The sequence below is a fragment of the Acomys minous genome (genome assembly GCF_964271855.1).
Source record: "Acomys minous genome assembly, chromosome: 6".
NCBI classification, from domain to species: Eukaryota; Metazoa; Chordata; class Mammalia; order Rodentia; family Muridae; genus Acomys; species Acomys minous.
This window is the reverse complement of record NC_140487.1, coordinates 14,033,796-14,060,387: the sequence shown is the minus strand read 5'-3', so window position 1 is coordinate 14,060,387 and position 26,592 is coordinate 14,033,796. Positions and strand designations below refer to the sequence as shown.

The following is a 26,592-nucleotide window of genomic DNA, read 5'->3' as shown; positions in this document are numbered from 1 at the left end:
AAAGAAACATAGTAAGAAATATCTTTTTTAAAAGTTAAAATAAAAATTAATTAGTTTTCTACTAAACTGTCATTGGTACTCTGTAAAACAACCCACGGTTATTGTTTTATGAATAGCACCTTGTTTCTTCTTGCTTGTCTGAGTGAGTCTGGGGCACTGAACTCAGGGCCTCATGCATGCTAGGCAGGGTTCAACCGCTGAGTGATGTTCAGGGTGAACACGTGATACTTGCATACTACTAAGTCTATTATTAAGCAGCCAAAAATTGTAGTGCAAAAAATACATAGTTGAAAAATCAAACATACAGCTGGATTAACACTCAAGCACTTTCCCAGTCTCAGACTCTATGCCTCTCATTCAGTGTTTATACAGTTAGTGTGACTATTCTGAAGCCACAGAGCTTCACTTAGCTTTATGTTTTCACTATTAATTACATTCTAATGGACTGGTCCAATACACACACACACACACACACACACACACACACACACACACACACACACACACACACACCAAAACAAAGAAAACAAAGTTGAGACTAAAAAACCAATTACCTTTGTACTTTGTATCCTCTTTCACAATTCCTGTGCTTTTGCTTGAGTTTTCTCCTTCCTTGTGCCTATTATGCCCCTTTGTTGGTTTCTTTTCTAAACATTGCACTACATCTATACTAAATAGCTGTTTAGATATAGGCTAGAAGTCACATAAGAGAGAAAATGTGGATTGTTTTCCTTTGAGTTTGTATAATAAACAATTAGTCAGTGCACATAGAGGCACATAATTAATACGTGCTGAGTCAGCTGGATAGTACTCACAGTCTGCACTCCAGGGTCTCTCTCCACTCACCACCACACTTGTAAGACTGCCATTCGCCCACTGTAACCCTCCACTCCCAGGCAACTTCAAATCACTGTCACCCTTAACACTGTACAAACACCTAAAGTCAACGACCTCTTAGTTGTTAGATCCAAGAATGGCCAATTAGTTTGCATCTTACTGGTGAATAGCAATTTGTTATTTCAAAAGAAAACACTGAAGAATCCATTTCTTCAATTATTATCTTTTTATACTTTGGTATAGTCTCCTTAGCTTTATATTTACATTAGATCAAGTTAAATTGAATTCCAGTTACCAAAGTAAAAATAATTTGTTTTTGGTACTAAATCTAAATGGTGATGGGGACATAGTTGACAGAATTCTATATTTAAAAAATATTATAATCTGAGATTGACTTCAAACTCTTACTAAGAAGGCACATTTATTTTATACATTCCTACAACCAGTATTTATTTCAGTGGAAAATACTGTGTAGTTATGATTTCCCTTAAGTATAGTACACAGCAGAAGTCTGGTTCATGCTTCTGGCCTCACAATGATTTCCCAACTGAACTGTTACCCAAACGATATTTGAATCTGTATCATCATTACATTTAGTCTCGACAACCAATAGTTTGAATCATTATCAGAAAGGTCAGAACTTTGGGATTTTTTATATTTCTTCTGATTTCTAAAAAGGAGCTTGAAGAATATATAGTATTGGTCTTCTAAATTTACCTATTCTTTGATTTTCATACACTCATACAATATATTTTGATCATATCATCCCTCCTTCTTCCTTCTCTCAGACCCTCATATTTGCCTCACAACCTCATTTACTCTTTTTCTCATATAGTTTAATTATAGCCCATTGAGTTCAGTTATTGTTGCTAGTATGTGCTCAGGCATAGGGCCACGTATTGGGGCATGCATAACCTAAGACAGGTCATACTTCTCAAGAAAACTGACTCCCCACAGCTCTCAGGTAGGGGTGGAGCCTTGTGAGTCCCTCTCCCCACCCATGCTGGAATGCTGACTAGCTCCATTTTTATACAGATCTTATATAGAAAGCCACAGATGCTGAGTTCATGAGTACAATAATCCTGTCACATCCAAGAAAAAAAAAAAAAAGAATTCACATCAGTCCTTGATCTCTGTCTTATAATCGTCCATGGTGGTCCCCAGGCCCTGTGGGTAGGGAGTAATCTAAGAAAAGTCTCATTTGGAGCTCAGCTCTCCACAGTGACTTATTATCTGTATTTTGCCCAGTTTCAAATCTGTCAATCACCACCCACTTTACTAAGAAGCTCCTCTGATAATGGGTGTGATGGCTTGTGATTGTCAACACAAACTGTAGTCATATGGGAAAAATCTTAACTGAGAAAACCTCTTCTTCAAATTTGTCAGTAGGAAAGCCCCGGGACAGTTCAAGAGCTCACATACACTGTTCAGCACTTAAGATCCTAACATTTAAATGGGTAAATGAAGTAAATATGTAATTCTCAAAAAAAAAAAAATAAAATAAAATAAAAAGAACTCATTCTACACAAAGCTGTGCCTGTGCCTTACTTGTTGATAAGTTTACAAGTCAAAACAGTATTCTCATTCTCTCTCTCTCCCTCTCCCCCTCTCTCTCTCTCTGCCCTCTTGGGGGAGGGGAAGAGGACAGGGTTTGTCTGTGTCACCCTGGCAGTCCTGGAACTTGCTCTGGAGAACAGGCTGGCCTCAAACCCAGAGATCAGCACTACAACCATGTTCCAAACCATGTTTGGTTTGGTTTGGTTTTGATTTTTCAAGACAGGGTTTGTGTAGCCTTGGCTGTCTTGGACTCACTTTGTGACCAGGCTGCCCTCAAACTCACAGAGATCCACCTGCCTCTGCCTCCCTGAGTGATGGGATTACAGGAGGGTACCTGAACCTGCCTCAAACAGTACTCTTGTTGAACAAGCACAAAGAATATATTAGTAATAAGTATCTTCTCTTATACTGAGCATTAACTAGTAACTGCTTCTTTGAAAAGATTTCTAAGATCAAACCCAAGTTCTTAAGAACAGTCTTGTAACCAGTTAGCTGTTTTTGTTAAGTAAAATGGTATCACCAATGCCATGTTTCTGCCATAACAGGCACTTAAAACTCCACAGAACATATTTTAATATTTTACTTCCCTAATTTTGTATAATTTTTAATATGATAAATTTACTTCTTATGATCATTAATACAAGGAGCTGCCAATTTATTCTAGTTTCAATAAAGGAAAAAATCAAAAATATGAAAACACTTAACGCTGGTAAGTTTGGGTAAACAGGCATCTACTGAATTTAATTTACTAGTCATGTGCAAGAACCTAGAGCCATCTACAGTGATCCTATGTAACAATCATAGCCTTTTATCACATATACTTTATTTAGTAACAGACAATCATATAGGAACATGTGTTTTCCTTAATATCTAACAGATTTGGATCATTATACTGAGGTATACACAACAGTGCAATTTTTAAGAATACTATGCAAAAAATGATTGTTTTAATGGCACAGAAAGAATTTATAAAATTATTTATGGGATACAGTCTTTACTGCATAAAAACTAATGCCTGCAGAAAGCCTGGAAAGGAGTTTCCTTAAAATGTAACCAGGGATATTGGCTGGGCACAGTGGCACAGGCCTGTAATCCCAGCACTAGTGGAGGCATGCAGATTGCTGTGAGTTCAAGGTAGCCTGGTCTACAAATCGAGTCCAGGACAGCTGAGGCTACACAGAGAAACCCTGTCTTGGGAACAAAGAAACAAACAAATAACCAGGGTTGAGGGAACATTCACCTTTTCTTTCTTTATTCATATCTTCATTTTGTTGGTAGTCAGGAAAACCTGCAATAGTGATTTTTGGTATGCTACTACTACAATAAGGATACAGGACAAGTTAAACAATACTGGTGTGGTGATATGAGTGAGGATGGCCCCCACAGGCTCGAATGTTTAATGTTTGGGTCTCGTTTGTACAGCTTTTAGATGAAAAAACACCTAGACAGAACCTTAGGCAGTTACTCTAAATGCTTCAAGTTATATAAATGTAAATTTTGACCTTTAACAATCATATTTAGAAACTTTCCTCTAAATCAGAACACATCTGACTATGGCAAAGGCTGACTGTGATGGGTAATGATGACTGTCCATTGACAGGGTCTAGAATCTCTTAGAGAACAAGCCCCTGATGGCTCTAAAGGGGATTATGGAAATTAGGTTTGCCTCTGGCATGCCTGTGAGGGACTGATTATCTAGATGAGATAACCTGAGGTGGGAAGGCCCACTCTAACTGTGGGCAGCACCAGTGCGCAGCTGTGCTTTGGACTGAAGAAAAAACAAGAAAGCTAGTGAAGTGCACTAGCATCCATCCCCCTCTGCTTCCAATGTGGATGCAGCAAGACCAGCTGCCTAGAGCTCCTGCTGGCCTGTTTCCCCTAATTAAGATGGTTTGTACCCTTGAATTGAGAATCAAAGTAAATCCTTAAGTTATTTTGGTCAGGTATTTCATCACAACCGTGAGAAAAGTAACTAAATACATCAACAAATCTATTCTTCAAGAAATAACTGTAACATTGGACAAAGTCATGAAAAACACCCATTCCAGGAGGCTTAAAAAGGAGAGGCGAGCAGGTTCAAGTATGTCTGTCATGAAAACAAGCTGAATGTGGGCGAGAGCACTGAGGACCTGTGTTATATTCTTCATGGAGCTGTTCTCCTTTCTGCCATATCTGCTTCATCAAGGGAAAACCTCAGATTCTTCCCAGTCAGAGCTCACTTTGAACCTGAAGCAATGTTAGTGCTGGAGGTGGCTGAATTGCTTGGCGGTGGGGTGGAAAACTGCAGCGAGCATTCTCAGTCAACAAGGTACACTTGATTGGGACAAACAGGGACAGTCAGCAGGTGTGCTAGGCTCAGTTGCTATGCTCATCTTGATCTAGCCTCAGACTAGAAGATCAACTAGAAATTTAACAGCAAAGTCCTGGCAATGAAATAGACATAAGGGAAACAGACAAGCCCCGCACAAGACATGGCCATAGAGGGACTGCCAACAAATAAAGGGTGAGGCTGGCCTGCATACTGTTTACATTTCAAATGGCCTCCTCTATCAACTCCCATGTGGACAAGCAGAAGGTGGAAGTCATCTGGTCCAAAGTATTATTACAGCACAACTTCTAATCTATCAGGGTTTAACCACTCAGCTGGGCAAATACATCTACAAACCTAGAAAACTAAAATCATCAACTAAAATAAGAGGCAACAGACATTAGCATACATAGGCCACAGAACACAAAGATCAATTATATCGAGGAGAAAAGAAAAAAGAAAGAAGGACCCTATTCCTTGCCTTCCTTCTTAGAAAAGACACAAAATGACAAGTTTTGTACTACATTATGAACAATGTCCAACTGTCAAAAGAACAATGTAAAATATGCCAAGAAAAATATAAAAGTGTGGTCCATACTCAGCTAAAGAGTGGTAAATAGAAGGTTACTCTGAGTGAGTGTAAATGCTAGATTTTGCAGAAAACAATTCAAAGCCATGAGTGCGAAAGGGACAAATGGGTATGCAGTATACATCTATAGTTTCAGCTACTTAAGAGGAGGAGGCCAGGAATTCAAGGCCAACCAAGATACATAATGAGAGCCTATCTTAAAAACTGTTTGTTTGTTTGTTTTTTTTTAAAAAGCTGGGCACAGTGGCGCTTGCCTGTAATCCCAGCACTCAGGGAGGCAGAGGCAGGTGGATCACTGTGAGTTCAAGGCCAGCCTGGTCTACAAAGCAAGTCAAGGGCAGCCAAGGCTACACAGAGAAACCCTGTGTCAAAAAACAAAAACAAAAATAATTTTTTAAGCATTTAGAAATGTACACACATTATACACACACACACATATATACACACACATTGTAACTACATAGAAAATAAAGTTAATGCTTTTCACAGCTACCTGCTTTGATGTAAACAGCTATATGATTGCTTACTCTTATCAACATTTTATTTATTTGGCAGTACTGAGGATTCAACTGTAATAGGGCTCCAGACCTTAGGAGGTCCAGACCTTAGCACAACTGACTCCATATAGAAGTACCATTCAGGATGTGAAACTCAGCATGAAGAGAGCACCACCTGCCAAAAATAAAATAAACACCTAATCCATCAAAGCCCATAGTTCTGAAGAAGTCTCTATATGTACTACCTTGCTTTTTGGCTTCTGTAGTTCTGCTTCTGGCTAACTGTTCTTGTTAACTGAAATACATTAACCCAGAACATGGCTTTTATGCTTAAACGCTTACCTTGAGAAATGCTTGGTGCTACACTGGGATACCGAGCACACAGTGTAGTTGCTGGCTGGCTAATACTGACTTTCTATTGGCTCTTGTCCAAGCAGTCTTCTCTGGTTGATACCCCACAACAAAACCTAGAGCCTCACAGATGCTAAGCAAGTGCTTTATCACTAAGACACCACCCTAAATACATTTAAGACATTTTACAACATCTAAGGTACAAGATGTTTGATATGTCATAATAAGCGGTGCAGATGACTTATTCTTTCCTATTTAAATAATCAATGGTGTGCTTGTTTTATTTAGATGAAATAACTTATAACTAGGTAATACTTTTAACATAATATAACGTCAGAAATTATTTAAGAGTTTAATTTTGCTGTTTTCAGCATTTATCAAGAATGTTTCTACAACTTTCAAACAATTAATAAAATACTATATGACACAAAGTTTATTCTGACACAATGACATGTACATAGTTTAAATACTAATGATTAACTGCATTATAATGCTCATGAACTTTCACGGTTTATATCTATATGCATAAAAGCATAAAAGTATATATGTTTTAGCAGCAGGCACATTTTCAATTCAACAATGACATGTTCATATTTTTTATTATCAGTAATTTCGTAATGGTTAACTACTTTAAACTCTTTAATTGGCTTTCATTGTTTTGATTCTGTATACTTTTGTAATAATTTTAACAGTTAATAAATGATCTTTTAAACTTTCTCATTAAGAACAAAATATGCTGTAGAAACACTATCTTCATATATTTCTTAAAGCTGTATGATAGTTTTATAGCTAGCAATATTATAAATTTGTAATTCTCAAACTTACATACACCAGAGGAGAGAGTAAATAGCCTGAAAGTAAGGATAACCTTTTACACGATTTTACACAATGTAACCCATTCTACTACACTACCACATTACCACAGGTCCGGGAAGAACTCTGACTGGAAAAGATAAAGGATACTTACTCAGTTATAAATTCAGGGCTTGTAAAGCTGAGGTTTGTTAAACGACCTTCAAGTTTAGCAGACTCATGCACGTTTAAGGCTGGAGTGGTCTTAGTGGCGAGTACAGCTCTTTTCTCATCTTTTTCAAGTGCTTTTCTCTTCCCACCGTTTTGGAAATACTCTCTGCAGACACTAAAACATCAAAATATTTTAAAACATTAGATATGATGGGGTAAAAATGAATAAAAAACAACAAAAAAGAAAGCACCTTTCATTATTCAAGGTGTGAAACAATCAAATTAGAAGGTCCTACTTTAAAACATCAAATATCACAGTGATCTCTATTCTTGGTTGTTAATTTGACTAAAACTTGAATTAACTAAAACCCAAGGGTCGGGTACACCTGTGAAGGATCTTTTTTGATTGGATCATTTGAGGTGGGAAGAACCACCTTAAATCAGGGGGCAGCCTATGAAGGACATGGAAGAAGGAAGCACTTGGCTCTTGGCCTGCTTGCCCTCACTCTCCTTGGCTCATTCCTTCATTGGTACTAGAGCCTACTTCTTCAGGATCTGACATATACTGGGGACTAACTAGCCAAGGCATCCAGCCTCATGGACTGAACAACAACTGCATTCTTGGACTTCTGTTGGTAGACTGCTATTGTTGGACTAGATAGACCACAGACTGCAAGCCACTCTAATAAGTAAATATTTATTTATGTATGTATTCATTTATTTGAAGATGGTAGATAGGTATAGATAGATAGATTCATTCTATTCTGTTCTTTTAGAGAACTGTGATTAATACAAGTACATTATAGTTTCAAACACCATTATTATTAAAAAAAATGAGCCACTCTTGCTAGGTAAGTTGCTTTTCCCTTTGCCACCAATTTCACCATCCATTTGCCCTCTGCATACTCACAAAGCCTAGCTCTAGACCTGCAACAAGTGACCCCCTGACCCCTTTTCTTCAGCTACCCTGGCTGACTAGATAAGTAGTTCCTTCTTTATTTCATCATACACGTTATCTATTGTCCTTTCCACTCGTACAGCTCTAGCTCTGGATCCATGGGCTTTGAAACTGCTTTGTTCATGAGCCATCTCTGACTGCTAAGATGGTCTTCAGCCATCTCATCCTTCTCTCTGCCCACTGCCATAGCTCCAGACCTGTGGTTTAGGAGGAATCTTTGCCAGGTCCAGTTAAAACAGCTCATCGTCAGTTCTACCTTGCCTAGCTCTAGTCACACAGCTCCTGCAGTAGCACAATCGAAGGCTGGGCCCATTCTCATGCCAGACACAAACTAAAGAAAAAGTTCATGTGCCCAGGTCAAATCTAAAAATGTAAAACAACATGGCCAAGGTAACGCGACTCATATCAAGCTCACAGTTCTATAGACCTTCTCTCTAATGAGAACTACCTACATGAACCCCGAAACAGAATTTAGAATAATTATAAATTTTATCAAAATATTCAAGTAATTTCAAAAACAATAAGCAAATACTTCATTAAACTCTAAGAGGATAACAATAATCACCACAGTGATGCCTAGGAAAACACAAATAGAGGGCTAAATGATGCAATGATGAAGATAATTCAGGATTTGAGAAGAGAATTCAGTAAAAAGATAGAAATGTTGAAGACAACACAAGCTGATGAAGATGGAATTGAAAAACTCAATATTCCAACTAGAAAATTCAGGGGAAGCCTTAAAAGTAGAAAGAATTAAGCATCAGATAGAATATCAGGGCACAAAGATCAAGTAGAGGATCAAGATAGCCAAACATTTTAGTTAAAAAGTACAGAAATGGACCACACCAGACATGTGAGACATGAAAAGGCTAAATCTTTTCAGTTTTAAAAACGGGTGAGGGCAAAACATCCTACGTTAAAGGTACAGTCCAGATCATCAAGAAGCCCACAGAAGAAACTGTCCCCAACTAAGGAAAAACACACCTCTGGAGATATAAGAAGCACACAGAACCACAGATAGAGTAGATCAAAACAACCCACAGCACATCACAGTTTAAAAACTAAATATACAGAACAAAGAAAAAATTGCAAAGTTAACCAAAAACGTCACATATAAAGGGAAAAAAATCAGAGTAACATTTGATTTCTCAATGGGAACTCAGAAAGCCTTCTGAAGCAACGCACTCAAAGTTCTAAGAGACCATGGCTGTCAACCTAGACTACCTTAACCAGTGAAACTTTTTGCCATAGTTGAAGGAAAAAGAAGACTTTCCATTACCCAAACAGCTTAAAAATAATTCATATCCAACTACAGCAATAAAAACACTAAGCAGAATACGGGAAGCAATACTTCAAATAGAGGAAGAATAAACACAGCCAAGAGACTCTAGAAAGAAAACAAATGAAGCTGTAATGAATGAAATACAAAACGCAGCTAAGAACACAAACTAGCAAACAACAACAGAAAAATGATTGCAATCTATACAAATCTTTCAATAATAACTACATATCAATCATGACTATTCTCAGTGGTCAATCTGACTACAACTAGAATCAACTAAAACCCAAGGGGGGTGGGTACACCTGTGAGGGAGTTTTCTTAATTAAACCATTTGAAATGGAAAGACCCACTTAAAAGACACCCTGTGTTCATGAATTGGTAGAATTAATATTGTGAAAATGGCCATCTTACCAAAAGCAACTTACAGATTCAATGCAATCCCAATCAAACTACTTACAGCATTCTTCACAGAAATGGAAAAACAAACAAATTTAAGATTCTTATAAAATCAGAAAAGACTACAGATAACCAAAGCAATCCTGAACAAAAATAACGAAACCGGAAGAATCATCATCCTAGATTACAGAGGCAGAGTAATAAAAACAGTATAGTACTGGCACAGAAACCAACATGTAACGAAACAGAAAACCCAAACACGAGGACACGTAATTACAGCCATCTGGTAGCTGACAGAGAGGCCAAAACCCACATACTGGAGAAAAGACAGCATCTTCAACAAATGGTCAGTGCTGGGAAAACTGGATGTCCACATGTGAAGAATAAAATTGGAACTGTATCTATCACCCCGCACAAAAATTAGCTTCAAGTGGATCAAAAACTTCAATTTGAAACATGAAATGCTAAAATTGCTAGGAAAAAAAGAGGCAGTACCTTAAAAAATATAGTTGTAGGAGAAGACTTTCTGAATAGGATTCTATGTGCCCAGGATTCAGGTCAACAGGAACTTATGAGGCTAAAAAGCTTCTATATAGCTAATAAAACTATCAATCAATTGAAGAGGAAACCCACAAAATTGTGAGGCTCTTTGAAAACTGTCTGAAAAAGGACTAATATTATAATATACAAAATACTAAAAAAAAAAAAAAAAAGTTGAGAAAACAAAATGATTCAATTAAAAAATGGGCTAGGGATCTAAAGAGAGTTCTCAACAGAACAGTGACCATACCACGACCAATAGACACACTAACACAGAAGAAGGGAATTTAAGGGAGTCCCACCTAGACTAAGAACTACAGGAAACTACTGACTTCTGAGAAAGGGAGAATTAGCTTCTCCCAGTGATGAATGCAGCTATTGAATAATCAATATGAAGTGGTCAGCCCTGACCATGTACATACACACACAACAAAGAGATCCAGCAGGCTATCAACTTAAGCGGAGGGCGTATGGGAGGGGTTGGAGGAAGGGCATGGGAGGGGCTAAAGGGGAGAAGGGGAAATGATATATTTAGTTAAAATTTGAATAAAAATAAAAATGTCAAATAGAGGTAAGTTTGAGATCAATGTAACTTTATAAATGACAAAATTATGTAATATTGAATACTAATAAATTATGTTTAACACAGAAATTTTCATTATAGATGCATGCAGTACATATATATGTATGTGGCATATTGTATTTACATATGTATATACACACACACACTCATATATATTAATGAGCTTTAACTAGGGCATATACACTTCCAATAAAGCTTAGGTAACCACTATTCAGAGACAACATACAGAAAAAACATTGTCATAGGTTACACTGAGCCTGCTTCACTGCTGTACAGATAGCAGAAGAGTTGTTTTGGAGGGCCCCCTTGGTTTATGACAACAAAGCCAGGTAAGCTTTCAAAATGTTAAAATCATGTTCCTTCTTATTTGCCATGAGAACAAATAAAAATTCAGTTCAGGAAAAACAATGTTGGAAAACTAAGTTCTTTTTTTTTTTTTTTCCTTTTCTTTTTCTTTCACAGACCTATTAATACTGAACAGCTTTGTGGTCTCAAAAGGCATGGGTATTTCTCCCTACAAGTAACCAATTACTTCTGTAGCAGATACCAGATCAACCTGAACACACTTTTGCAGTGCAGAGTGTCAGGTCCCACGGGTGGGAGGCTCACTCTCCAATTCTCTTTCATTCCCTCAGTCCGCTTGGATGGCAGTCACATGGCCAGGTCACGCTACCCACCCTCGCAGCTGAATGCGCACTGCTGGAACGCCCTCCCACGCCTCGGTGGCTCAAGTAGTCAAGGAGACACTTGTTTTACTGATTTTTAACAGGTATCACATGGATACAAATTAAGAGAGGGAGAGAGACAGGAAGATGTGTATGGAAAGGATTAGAACGCTTCCTGTCTCTGTAGAAACCCTCTGTACCCAGTCCTTACACAAATAAAGATTTCCTTGCCTAGCCATGACTGAACCCTGTAAAAATGTGCTTAGACAAAAAGGGTATGAGCCAATGCTAACACTGTTGAAACAGACCAAGGCCTGCATTCTTCTTGCTCTCATTATAAAATGTTCTTCCCTGTAGAGCAAAAGGCAGGACCCTTCCAGAATGAGGAAGGTCTTCCCGCCTACTGTAAGATGGTAACATCAAGGAATTTCCTCATGGGCAACTTGAAGACAGAGGTTGGGGGGAAATGAAGTTTCCAGGACCTGCACTAGAGTTTCTAGTTTATAATGAGTTGCTTTGGAGGACTTATGAGCCAGGAACCTCAGTTGAAAGCAAACTATACCACAATATCACACACTATAAAAGTGTAAAGTTAAAGACATAAAAAGTTGAACAGTTCAATACACAAGACCATTATTATAAGTGTTTATTTATTATTTTTTTAGATTATTCCTATAGACAACCATTCCTATTTGTTTCAATTTGGTTAACATCAAAGTTCAGGGTTGTAAAGGTGAATCATTTCAAATCCACATAATTATATTCATTTCAGTTTGCTATGCTGTATCTAAACTGATGGCTAGCATAGACTGGTCAGTGAATTTCTTGGTACTTATAGTGTTCCTAATATAGTAATGGAATGAATATAGAACACCATACCTAGGGATGTAACAGTGCAACGTAGAACCAGAGGATCTAAGTAAAACTAGCAAGTGTAAGTGTGTGTGTGTGTGTGTGTGTGTGTGTGTGTGTGTGTAAACATATGAATAGCAACTAGTAAAAATTTTGTGCTTATAATTTGTCAAGACACACACTTCAAAAATTCATATTTATTAGTTATTTAAAGTGGATAAAGTATCAACAACTTTTCTTTTAGATTCTTAAACCACTTACTATTGTTGTTGTTATTATTAGTAGTATTAAATTTCCTACCATGAAATGAAATTTAACTATTTTTCTCCACAGACTGCTTGATGATATTCAAAACATACATGGTAAAATAAAATTTTTAAATAATTTGTTTATAGCTGATATTGTTCATGCTTTCAGGAGGGGGATGGTTAATGTTAATTGTCAACTTGATAGATTTTAGAATCATTTGAATGATGGCTGCTTGGGGTATCATGTAAAGGTAACTTTTATTCTCCTGATTCAAGTATTGTCTTGGAGGCTTACTGCTTGTCTGCTACCCTAGGCCTAATCCTGGAAGCTTATAGTCTCCATACAATCTAATCTAAGCCTAGAATGTTTTCAGCCTCTGAGACTTGCTGTTGCATAAGCTCACCCTTTCTCATTATTTCTGAGCTCTGGCTGGTTCATCTCAGCTGTTCTGGCTCAAACTCCTCTCCTAGCTTGCTGATTCAATCTCACTTCTCTCAGTTTCTCACTGAACTGCTTTGCTTGGCCTCAAACTAACTCTAGCAATCTGTTCTAATCTTCTGGCTCCTTCTCATTCTCTGCTCAACTGTCTTCACCTGTGTCTAGCTTGTTCTCTTCAGCCTGTAGCCTGTCTCTATAAAACTCTGCTGGTAAAAACTGCTTCTGAATTCATTGAACTAAACTGCCTCAAACTCAACTCCACTATATTGCCTCAAACTCGACTCCCTGACTCAATTGAACAACACTCTGCAAGCCTCAACACGCCTAGACCTAAATTTTTCTTTACTTGAAAATTGCCTGTGCCAGGCTGGCTTTGAACGCAAAGATCTGCTTGCCTCTGCCTCCTGGAGTTAAATGTGTGTCTGTATTCCAGTTAGATCACAGACCTAGAAGGTCTTTGGATGTGATCTCTTGTCAGAGCAGCCAAGTTCTGAATTAAAATTCCTCTACAGTATTATTTTAATGATGATGACTGATGTAAGAAGACACATCTCATCAGTAGGCAGGACTGTTCCCCCAAGCAGGAGATCCTGGACTATATAAGTAGGGAAACAAGTTAACCACTACAGGAAGCATTCATTGCCCATCACTTTTAAAATGTGGAAGAGATACAACCAACTGCTTCTAGTTCCTGTTGCATTGACTTGCACACTATAATGGACTGTACCTAGAGCTAAGAGCCAGAGGAAGCACTTTCTCCTGTAAATTGCTTTAGTCAGATTATTTTATCAAAGTAACCAGAAAAGAAACTAAGAAATTTATACTGAAGTGAGCTTGTGGCCATGATAAATCTATTTTGCCCTTAGACCACTGGAGCTGTTTTCTAACTGGAATGTGGAAGAGTTTGAACTCTAGATTAGAAAGTCAAAACATTATCTATGTGTCTCCTTATAAGATAGGTATTTAATAAATATGCAATTAATTATGAGTAAGTTTCAGCTTCTGAATAGAATTAGAATGAAAGGCCAAAGCTGTGTAATGGGTGAGCAAGATGACTCCGCTATTATCTTGTGATCTCTCCTCTCCACACGGAGTAAGTTAACGAAATCGTACATAATAGGAACCAAGAGAAATGGAAGCTAAACTGAGAAGTGAGCCATATTCCTTGTCTTTGTCTCTTTTTCTGTTGCTGTGATAAAATACTCTTGACTACAGCAATTTAAGGAAGAAAGAGTTTATTCTGTGTCACAGTTCATCATAGTTGTGAAGTCAAAGCAGCAGGAGCCTGACACAGCTGTTCACATTACATTAATACTCAAGAAACACACACCAGAGCTGCCAAGATGGCTCAGGAGATAAAGAGAAGTAGACCAGATCAAGTAAACTGGAGGGGAAGAAATAAACTTAAAATATTAATATAATACTGTGACTATCTGGAGAACCCAAGAGAATCAATTGTAAACTAACACAAATAGTACTAAAATTATGTTAAATGTGATATATATATATATATCACATAGTTGCAAAGTATCAAGAAACCTGTTCATACAAATATGAACTAACTGGCCTGTTAGAATATAATGAAAGGAAAAGTTTATACTTATAATAGCAACAAAACAATAAAATGCCTAGAAATAAAACAAGATGTATATAACTACTATATAGAAATCCTTGAAATGCTAACTAAAAAGTAGAATAAATCAACCTAATTTTTTCTCATGAGCAAGATAACTAGGCATCACTTTCTACAAGTCATAATTTCATATTAAACAATTAGAAAAATAAGTAAACCAATTGATTCTAAAGTACATGTGGGAAAAAACCACAAATAATTAAGAAAACTTAAGGAGGAAAACCACAAGAGTGTTACTTCACAACAAACACCAGCTAAACTCCAAACAGATAAAATATGTAAAGACAAGAAAAATGAAATTATAAAAGCACCAGAAGAAAATAAGTGAATAATGAACAGGAACTCATATTGTCCTCAATTCACAAAATTTTTTCTAAATATACTTTAGTTGCAACAATAAGAAAGAACATTTATAATGTATAGTATGACATTTCAATACACTGATACTCAGTATAATAGACTTATAGCTCTACATTAAGATGTTTAAAAGTGACACAGATATGGGATACTGATTATGTAGTCATATCCAAAGAGCCATAATCTCAAAAGCCAGGAAAAGTCAGTTTAAACTGATCGCAAAGGCAGGAAAAAGCTGCTGCTCTTTGAAAATAGGCAGAAGAAATTTTCTAGTTATATAAGGGAATTATTCCATTCAGACTTTGAGCTGGTTGGATGAGATCAAAAGCAATCTGTTTTACTTATCTAACAATTAAAAACAAAGATATTAGGATATATCAGACTTCATAATGGTATGAGTCAGTTCTTTCTAACCAATCTATTACTATATATTCATACATAAATGTATGTATATGTTGTGTATGCATACATGCATATTGCTTCTATCTCTCTGGAAACATCTAACATAGTACCAAATGGAATGATCTCCACAATTATGCAAAAGGGGGCAGAAAACAATGTATAGCATGTCACCACCTACAATTGAGAAAGTAGATATTGGAGGGCAAACCAATGTGGTAGTTTATCAAAAAATGAATACATCTACTACCATAACTGTATTTCCTACTACATGCTCACAATAACTAGCAAATACCTAGGTGTCCAAAAACTAATGACTAAAAAACACGTGATACCTCTATACAATGGAAATTTTATTCAGCTGTAAAGAAAATGAAATGATGAAACTTTCAGGCAAATAGATGTAGCTAAAAAACATTTCACTAAATACAATAACCCAGGTCCAGAGAGACAATGTTCTATGTTCTCACTCATAACGTGGATATTTGCATCAAATGCAAAGCACAGGTGATATGAATGGGAAAGGGGAATGTGAAGGGAGGTTTAAGTGGAGAGAGGGGTAGGAGTTGACGAATGAGTGGGGAAAGAAATAACTAACATTAAGGATGTTTCAAAAAGCCATATAAAACCTACTATTTTATACACATCATGTACATGCATATATATATATATGTATATGTGTGCATATACATATATATGAGCTTAATGGAGTTACCCTACACAGGAGATTCCTCCCAGAAACCAGAGTGCCAAATAAAAAGTCTAGTGCGGTGTGTGAGACAATTCCCTGGAAATGTTGGAGAGTGGTGGCCCAGATATTCCACAAACAACAGAGGCTATTATTGCCACTGCTTTGACTGAGTACTGGAATTTGAGAGTAAGATACTACTGCTGAAGACACCACAGATGTTGGTCACAAGGCAGGTAAATCAAATTGCTACTCACCCAGAAGATTCCACCATTCCACTGACTTTCAGAGCACTGGAAATTGCTATGTAGGCTGCTGGGGGTGAAAGTTATCAACACTGTGCACTACAATAAGTGGCCTGGCAAGATATGCCCATGAGTGTAGTACTGGCACAAAAATTGTGAGGATAACCAGTTACTTTCTAACTGAAAGATTTAAAGACAGTTCTGCATGAAGAAACATATATCTGGTACTGTAAATCTGGCCAAGAATCCATATCTGGGGAGCACAAAAGCCACAGGTGTGAACTTACTACTGTAATTCTGCTAAATGAACTGTATCAAACCACTGATAGACAGTACATAGTTTCCTAACTACTGCTATGAGAAACACCATGACCCACAGTAACTTGGGGAGGAGTGGTTTATTTCAGTTCACACGTCCCCGTCAGCCAATCATGAAGGAAGTCAAGGCAGGAACTAAAGACAGGAATCTGGAAACAGGAACTGAAGCAGAGGCTATTGAGGCATGGTGCTTACTGGCTTGCCCTCTGTGCTTGCTCAATTGGCTTTCTTTTATAATCTAGAAGCACTGCCTAAGGGTGGCCTTCCCACACCAATCACTAATCAGGAAAATGCCCCAGAGGCCTACCTACAGGCCAAGTGGATGGAGGCGTTATCTCAACGATGCTCCCTCTTCCTATATGATCCTGGCTTGTGTTAAACTAATAAAACAACTAACCAGCATGTCTATTTACCTGGTAATTTTACATAGTACTTTAATTTTAAACTTAAAGTAGTTGGTAAACTACTCTTAGGCATAACCTGCCCTGGACTGTGATTGATATAGCCAGGTACACACCAGTGGATTAAAAGGATTTCCCTTTTCCCACAGCTATCAACTGCAAACAGGTTCTTGGTTAGGGGTGAGACCCTGTGTCCACTTCCCTCTCTCAGTGCAAGGACTCCATCTGGCTTGAACCTGTGCAAGTCTTGTGTATCCTGCCACAGTCTCTATGAGTTATTTGGTAGTGTACAGTTTCTAGCTGGGGTAGTTTGTCTGTGTTGCACCTCCACCCCTGCTTCCATTATAGGGTGATTCCTTCGGAACTCTTTTATACTGTGTATATACATTAGAATAGTTCTACATAGGAGGCTTCCCTATGGCTTTCCAAAAGGCTTTCAGTGTTGGTTATCTCTCCTTATATTCCCTCTTATTTGACACTTCATCTAATCCTTCCTACTCCATTTTCCTATTTAATAATGCTATTTTCTATTTTACCCATTCCTTGAAAGAGTCGCCTCCTTCTCAGTGCCCTTGCTCGTTCCCTAAGCTCTGTGAGTGTTCCGAATGAAGCATAAACATATGAAGTTTACAGGCTCCCATCCACATGAGGGGAAACCTGCAATGCTTGTCTCTCTGGATTAACCATTCTGGAAGGATGAGCTCAGTTATCACAACTGCTCTAGTTCCATCCATTTACCTGCAAATTTTTTTTTTCTTAACAACTGAATACTGTTCCATTATGTATGTGTCCACATTTTCATGATCCATTCTCCAATTGATAGCTATCTGGGCTGTTTCTATTTCCTAAGATTTTATTAGCCATTCAGTTGGACTAATTCAGTGTTAGATTTCTTCTGTAAAATACTTACAGTTCAATGTAATATAAAATAACCAAACACAAAAAAATGTACAATGTAAAGGTACAGGTATAACCTCAAGCAGGTCACAAAAAGGGTTGTCTTCTAATGTGCTAAAAATATCTAGTTCATGAATTCAGATTTTTTCTTACTGTCTCCAGAACAACCTTACATTTTTGTGGTAGTTTTAATTAGAATAGGCCCATAGGCTCATACATGTGAATGTTGCTCCACTGTTGGAGTTAGGCGGTACAGCCGTCTTGGAGGAAGCGTGTCAAGGAGGTGGGTGGGGCTTGTAGGTTTCCAGAGCCTATGTCATTCCCATCTAGCTCACTCAGGGTCAAGCGCACGCTCGCTGTCTCACATCCTGCCTCGTTGTCTGCTTCGTGCAGTGCTACCTGGCTGCCGCTGCCATGCTTTTGGCCATGGTGGTGATGGACTAACACTCTGGAACCCCGAGCCCATGCTCAATGCTTTCTTCTGTAGTTTGCTGTGGTTGTGGGCTTATCGGGGCAGCAGAAAAGTTTGTCCTAATGCCGTTAGATCTTGGTGGCTTTATTCTTTTTACATTGCTACTTTGTTTTTTGTAACACTGAGGTTTGGCCAAAATGTAAGTTCTGTAGAAAACCTCATGGAGCTTATTTGTGATCGTTGCTTGAAAGTGGCTAATTGCACTATTCAAATAGTCTGAATATCTTCACTGATTTTCCTTTTTTGGTATCTTATTTTATCAACTATTGAGAAATGCTATAAAATTTTCTCAGATTTCTAAAATTTACTTGACAATTTTCTCTATTTTTGCCTATATATGTTTGTAATCATTGCAGTAAGGCTTTGTCTGCTTGTTTTAACATATAGTTTATCTGCTGGTCTTTTTGTTTGTTTGTTTGTTTGTTTGTTTACAAGCCATTTTCTTCTGCTTCATTGTGATATGTGGTAGTTTCGTAAATACTGCCACTGTGCTTAAAAGACACTGTTATAAAATAGTTTCCCTAGAAAGAAAATAACATTTTTTTCCCATCTAATACAGGAGGTGGGATGAAAAAAGGAATACATGGATCCATCAGTAGCAATTGGTCTGGGATGTAGCTCAATTGCCTGTTTAGAAAGCATCAGTTCCCATTTGATTCTGACTGCTTTGAGCAAGAGTGAGGGTCTCTGTGTGCAGAGGGACAGCTCTTGGAGGAAAGCACAGAGATCCTTCTCTCCTCTTCCAGTCAATCCCCAGCCTCTCGTGCTCCTGCTGTCCAGCATCAGGAAGAAGATATGAGGAACTGCATCTGTAGTTTGATTTTTTTAGAGAATCCAACCTGCTCAGTGGTAACCATTGCTTAAAAGAAAGCTCTGCCACTTCAAGGTCCTGCTGCTCTGGTAAGCCTGACTCTTCCTTCTCAGAAACACGACAGCAAATGCTCCCACTAGCCATGCTCCCTTATTTAGGAAAGGATGAGTCTTCGCTGTTTCCTCATTCCTTTAAGCTACTGCATCTTTTCTCCTCTAGACTTAAACAAATAAACAAAAAATGCACACCATTTTTATATTATATAGTACCTTTCTGTAATTACAGAAGTCTAAATCTGTTGTAATTATCTGTATCCTAATCTTAAACCAGCTTTGCTACTTGGTGTATTCAGGATTTGTATGATTGTTTTTCCTCTTGGTGCCTTTTAGTCATGTTTTCAATCTTATTTATTGATTTAGTTCTTATAAATTGAAAGTTGGTTCCAAAGGATTATTGCAACTCAAATATTTCCACACAAAAAAAATCTTACTAGATGAAACTGCATCTGTATCTTATGAGTAGGCTCTTGAACCTTTATGGTGAATGCTAGCAGTTGGCTGAGGGAGTGCCTCTAGCTCCTACAAACATGGATGTACATGTTCTCTTTGTAGTTAGATAATAATGTAAGGAATGATGTTTTTACTTTTCAATTAATTCAGTCTCTAACAGCTTTTGAGCCTAATGTCACATTTACAGTTGCAAAGTAAGATTTTTTTAAAGACATATCAATCTTTAGTACTATTTCCTGCCATTGTTTTGTAAATAAGCATTTTCCTTTATAAACAAGAATATAATTATATATTCTCGAAAATAGCTGCTGAACAATTTCACAATAAATAATTTCTAGGCAGTAGACAATTAGACGAGTATAATAGCAACTTTTTTCACTGGTTTTTGTTGTTGTTTTGTTTTTCAAGACAGGGTTTCCCTGTGTAGCCTTGGCTGTCCTGGACTTGCTTTGTAGAACATGCTAGCCTTGAACGCAGAGATCTTCCTGCCTCTGTCTCCCACAGTGCAGGGATTACAGGTATGCGCCATCACACCCAGCTGTGCCATGAGGTTTTGAAAATGTTTTAGTATTATCACTGTACTTTCATGTTTATTAATTCCATTTTCAGTCATTTTTGTTGTTGTTGTTGGCTTTTTTTCTTCATTGGGTTCTCATATAATTCCATCTAGCCAATGAGAATCAAAGTTTGCTTTTATGTTCTCACATTGCTTTTCAGAAATTTACTTCTATCCAGTACAAAATAAGTCTTTACTTTCCTTACCTAAGACCTGCAATCTAACTTTTCAGAGTCCTGTTTTCTTTCACTGAAAGGTAAAATTTGAAAGTAACATTAAGATGGGCAGCTAGAAGTCTTTTATATTACCTCATTTTTGTGAAGAGAACTAGAAACACATGAGAGAAGGGAGCATTAGGACAGAGAGAACATTCTTAATCCCAAATGCTCTCAAGTCCAGTATTATTTGAGCACTGACAACACCACAAATGTAAAATTCTGCACATTCATTCATGACCAAAATATCAAAAGCACTCTACACACTGGAGACAAGACAGGGGAATAATAGGTTTCATAAATTGTATAGTTAATGGGTACAGCAGCATAAAAGTATTAAAAGCAAATCAAAACTAAGGCAGGCACAGTGGTGCATGCATGCAATCCCAGAACTCAGAGAGGCACAGGCAGGTGAATCTCTGAGTTTGCGGCCAGCCTGGTCTACAAAGTGAGTCCAGGACAGCCAAGGCTATACAGAGAAACTCTGTCTCTAAAAACAAAACAAAACAAAAAAAGAAAAAATAAGTAAATAAGAGAAAGAAAGAAAAGAAAGGAAAGGAAAAAAAACTAAACTAAAAATGGAATTGTCATATGAACCAGCTATACCCGTCTTTGGTATGTACTTGAAGTTACATAGTATTCACATTTGTTGCTGTACTACTATTCACAGTAGCCAAGAAACAGAACTTCTGGGGATACCTACCAATAGGCAAGTGAATAAAGAAGATATGGTACACATACACAGAGAAAAAAATCATGGTCTTTGCAGGAAAATGGAGCGGACTGGAAATTATTCTGTTAAGTGAAATAAGCCAGATTAGAAAGACAAATAGCAAATGTTTTCCTCAAGTGCACAATCTTGATTTAAAATTAAAAGTGTGTGTGTGTGTAACTCTCTTTTGTTGTTGTTTATGAGGGATGTCTTTTTATTTCATTGTGTGTTTTTGGCATATTTTGTGTCCTATTAGTTTTGTTTGTTTATTTTTATCTTCATTGTATCTTTGAGAGAGAGATACAGAACATGATATTTGGAGGATAGGAAAGTGGGAAAGATCTGGGAGTAGTTGAGCAAAGAAAAAAAATGATCAAAATATCTTTTTTTTTCATAAAAAAGAAAGAAACAATATATTACATAATAAATAATGGAGCACCATTAACCTTCAACAAAGGAGGGATTAAAACAGGGTAGAAATCATATACTTGTTGTGGTTAAATTGATTAAAATGTCTTTCCATAAGAATGAATTACATTGTTCCTAATAAAAACAAATGTTTTAAAAGAACAAAGAATACAATTTCAAAAATATTATTAATGCAATCTTTGAATTAATTGGGCTGGGGCTGGGTGGGTGAGAAGGTGGGCAAAATATGGAACAGTTGGGAGTGAGGAAACTATAATCAGAATATATTGTAAAAAACAACCTAGTTTTAACAAGATAAAAAAATGTTAATGGGGTGGAGGCTAGAGAGAGACGGCTGCAGTGCAGTTAAGTCTGCTCTTCTGGAGCACCTGAGCTCAGTTTCTATTTCCCGTGTACGTCAGAGTAACTACAACTACTTACAAATTTTGCTTCAATAGACCCAGCACCCTCTTCTGGGTTCTTCAGGCCTGCACGTGCATGCAAACACACACACACACACACGCACACGCACACGCACACGCATGCACACGTGCATGCACACGCACATATACATGCAAACAATAACTGTTTAAGAAAACTGAATATACACAGGGAAAATCTAATTGAAAAAAGAGCAAGAGGGAAGCTCCCACAAATTTATAGTTTACACAAAACAAAACAGCGCTGTACTTCTGGGACAACATAGAAAGAGCTTGTAATTCAATCACATTGATAGCACTCATAGCACTAGAACTTCATTTTCTGATTTCAACATCGGAAACTGTATCATGAGAAAGCACCCAAAGTCAACATAAATGCTGATATAACCCAAAATCACACATCAGAAACTGAGGATTTTGAAACTGTTAACATGCTTTTAAGTTTACTGAGCTTTTACGTGAGTCCAAAATTTATTATCTAAAGAAGTATTTCTATTATAGGTGAGTCAAATATCCTTGTACTTTAAATATATTGTTTACAGGATTTAAAGTTATATTTTGTAAACAATTTGGACAAAATCAAGAATGTTAAAGAGAAAATCATTTCCATTAAGAAAAGAAAACTGAAAACCTAGACCAAGAGAGACACAAAGAAAAAGAAGATCGTAAAGAGATTTATAAATCACTTGAAATATGTATGTATACTTCCCATTGTGGTATAGAAACTATACATTATTTTACATTTAAGTTTAAGAATTGGAAACCAACAGTGCCAGTTTGTAAACACTCACCTACAACACCATTCAATGCGACCTTCACCTTCACAAGTTTTTGCCCAGTGATTATCTGCCAAGTTTTTCATTGCAACAGCATATTCACAAAGTGTTTCCGCATCTTCACAGTGTTCTCGCCAGATCTTATCAAAATCTCCCACTGTATGCAAAGAAAAGATGAACTGAGTTAACTTTATTTAAAAACACATGTGAGCTAATTTTAGAAAAATAAAAGTAGTTTATAAAGTAAGTATACAAAAATCATGAATTAAAACTTAATTAAGTTTTGTTGTTGTTTGTTTGTTTTTTGAAGTGGGGTTTCTCAGTGTAATAGCTCTGGCTGTCCTAGAACTTGCCCTATAGACCAAGCTGATCTTGAACTCACAAAGATCCTCCTGGCTCTGCCTCCCAAGTGCTGGGATTAAAGGTTTGTGCCACCACCACCCAGCAACTTAATGAAATTTTAAACACTGTTTTACAACAATCAAATTTATTTTTTTAAATAGACTTGTAAAACTGAACATCACTAATTGTATGCATGCATGTGCATGCACACACACAGAGATATACATATAGGAGCCATTAAATCATAAAGCACATCAATGTTGGTAGGGTATAACCACGGCTGGACATTCAAGCATTCATTTTCACATTATCCTTGCTTTATACAATCTTGGAAAAGAAAGAAGAACACAAACACCTGTCTTTTTTTTTACATAGTCTGGGTATTTTATATCTTTAAAAATTCTAAACCCCTACCCCACCCCGATTCCTGTGCGTGGAACAAAGCATGCTACAGCCTCTCCAACATTTTGAGCTTTTGTTAATGTTCTGAATAGAAAGTATAAATAAGCAAGTGAGTAGAGGGACATGCTTCATTTGATAAAATGTTTGCTTTGCAAGCACAAGGACTTGAAATTTCATTGCCAGAAGCCACAGAAACAACCCTGGTGTGCTAGTCAAAGACTGTAATCTAAGAGCTGAGGGCGGGGTGAGGGTGGAGGTTCGGACAGGTGGTCTTTTCTGCCTTACTGATCATGGTTGGCAAGCCAACCTGGTCCAGTTGGTCAGTTCCAGAGTAGGGATAGACCTCAACTCCAAAACAAAAAACACAGGGTGGATAGCACTGGAGGAAGGACACTCAAGGCTGCCCTCTATGACCCACATATGCACAGGCACATATACAACACACACACACACATACAGGTTACTATCCAACTATTACTTTTTAATTTTTAAATCAGTCATTATCACATTTAAGATGAAATTTCAAATATCACCATGAAGACTGATAATGGTTGAAAATTATTTGGCTAAATGATTTCATTAGCACAACAGGGTAAAGAACTGAAATGATCTGAGTGCCTTCCTTTGCCGTCTTTACACAGAGGAACTGAGTTCTCGTGCACCATGTCTAAATCTAGGTATTTATGTAGTAACAGAATAAGCGTACACAAGAAATAGCCAACTGTGGAGTTAGTTATATTAAAACTCTTTTTCCAAGCAAGATTAAGTTTCTCTATTTTCTGTAACAGAAAAGGAATGAAAATAGTTCAAATTTAACAATCAACACATTTACTTAAATTTGGAAAACAGCCAAATAGTTCTCTTTATTGACTATTTTAGTTCCACAGACTAGTAAGTATTGACTTGAAAGCCAGTACTTATTACCCCTTTAGTTTTGTCTATGTCCGTGAAGGCAAGTAAGGTATACACACACACACACACACACACACACACACACACATACACACACACACACTGTTCAGTTAAATGATTATGGTATTAATCATTCATATACTGAACACTGATTTCAATTTTAAGGTAAATAAAAGTTTGCCTAAGGATAAGAGGATGTTATTCCCTTAATGCACTAATATTTTCAATAGTCACTAATATTTGTGAAGGGACTGGGCTCTCCATTTGTTATACATCAAGTTAATGTAATTTTCCTCCTAAAAAGCAAACAATAGTTTTCTAAATTCTTAACAATTCCTTTCTTAGCAACATCTACCAGATGCAGTGACTTATTAAGACTATAGACAGAATAAAGGCCTACAAAGGAGTGATCTGATTAGTGATCCTTTCACACACTTAAGAGGATTCAACACTACTGTTCCTGAATCAGACTTTTACTATATGATTCAATAAGGTATAGTAGAGCTTTTTTTAAAGTGTTTTATTATTTGAGCTCTACATCTTAGACTTTAGAAGGCTCATTGAACTTGTTTTACCACCCTATATAACACATACATTATACAGAAATACTTGAATTACATGTGTTTATAAATCTGAGTCAGTTAAATAATTCTATTATCAAATGTATTTCTAAGAACTTGCATGCACTGAAAATGGATTTCATTCCTGTAAGACTTGATTTAGACTCTACAATTATAGGTAAAACATAAAGATTTGAATACTTGTGCTTTATTTGCAAGATAGTCCTAAACCACAGCAGTTAAGCGTATGGGAAAAGAAAAACACAAAACAAAACAACAACAAAAAACAAAGTGGGAGAAAAAGCTGGCACACAGTACAGTGGTATGTTAGTGCGACTGCTAGTGAGGACAGCACATCCACAGTGCTACTAGATTTAAAGGGCATCTAAAGTGCAGGAAGCTTGAGCATTAATTATCCTATTTCCCATTAACTGGGGATGTTAAAAACCTTGGACTTTACTACGCACTTACTAGGGACATATCCACCGAGAGTAGAAAGGTAACAGAAAAACAGTACACATACAAAGTAGAACACTTGCCCAGATGGTGACTGAGCTCAGCATTTGTCCATTACGGCTGAGAACAACATGTGGTTATGAGGCACCACTGCCCTCTAATAAAACTTTTTAGTGTCCTTACCATGTCATTTTAGATTCTGAAACTTGATTTACTCCATAATTAACTGTGAGCTAAAAGATACAAAGACAATTATAGCTATAGAGAAACTTAATTCCCTACAACTTTTTAGAACACCTGTGTATTTCTTCATTCAACAAAATTGTCTTTAAATAGTGCTTTTCGTGTAGTTTTGAGGTTCACTGTCTGCTTATCTGACATTTTAAAGGACTTGTTTGTTTGTTTCTATATTTAGCTGACATCAATGGCAAACAATTTAATATTTTAACATTAGTAGTGTTTATAGACTCTCTCAAGTGTGCTCACACTGAAAGCTAATATGTGACTGGTAAGCACAGTCACGTATTAAGTTACACTTAATTATATACTTAAGAATAATGGAATTTTGTATTTTTTATTCTTAAACCATATTTGCTAAAAATGATTTTTTTAAAAAAAATATGCCACATGTGTTCAGGTAGGTGCCCACGAAGGCCAATAGAAGGAGGTGTCAGAGCAACTGAGCTGGAGTTTATAGGCCCTTGTGAGCCACCTTAAGTAAGGTCAAGACCCAAATACGGACTCTCTGAAGAGCAGGAACTTCTCTTTATTGCTGAGCCATCTCTCCAGCCACAGGGAGAAAAATACTGTTAAATGCTACATGAAATAATGATGTTAACAAACAAGAAGTTAGACAGAGGGGAGTGCAAAACATATAAATCAAGTGTGAGTGAAGCTGTAACAAACAAATGTGAACCTAAAATATTCTCTTATGTCCCTTATAATGTATCCTGAATCACAACTTTTAATTCAAGTCCTAATCCTACAAACACTTATCTTATTCTTAATGATTAAAAAC

The 26,592-nt window shown here is 37.0% G+C and overlaps 1 protein-coding gene across 1 annotated transcript in view; it reads right to left on the bottom strand.

Moving 5' to 3' along the window:
- Positions 1 to 26,592, bottom strand: part of SAMTOR (S-adenosylmethionine sensor upstream of mTORC1) — a 51,220-nt gene that overhangs the window by 10,968 nt on the left and 13,660 nt on the right. The window contains exons 2-3 of the mRNA XM_084784370.1: positions 22,918 to 23,059; positions 7,107 to 7,277 (exon numbers count right to left, since the gene is read on the bottom strand). Of these exons, the coding sequence (XP_084640496.1) occupies positions 7,107 to 7,277; positions 22,918 to 23,059 (313 nt within the window). The remainder of the gene's footprint in view (positions 1 to 7,106; positions 7,278 to 22,917; positions 23,060 to 26,592) is intronic.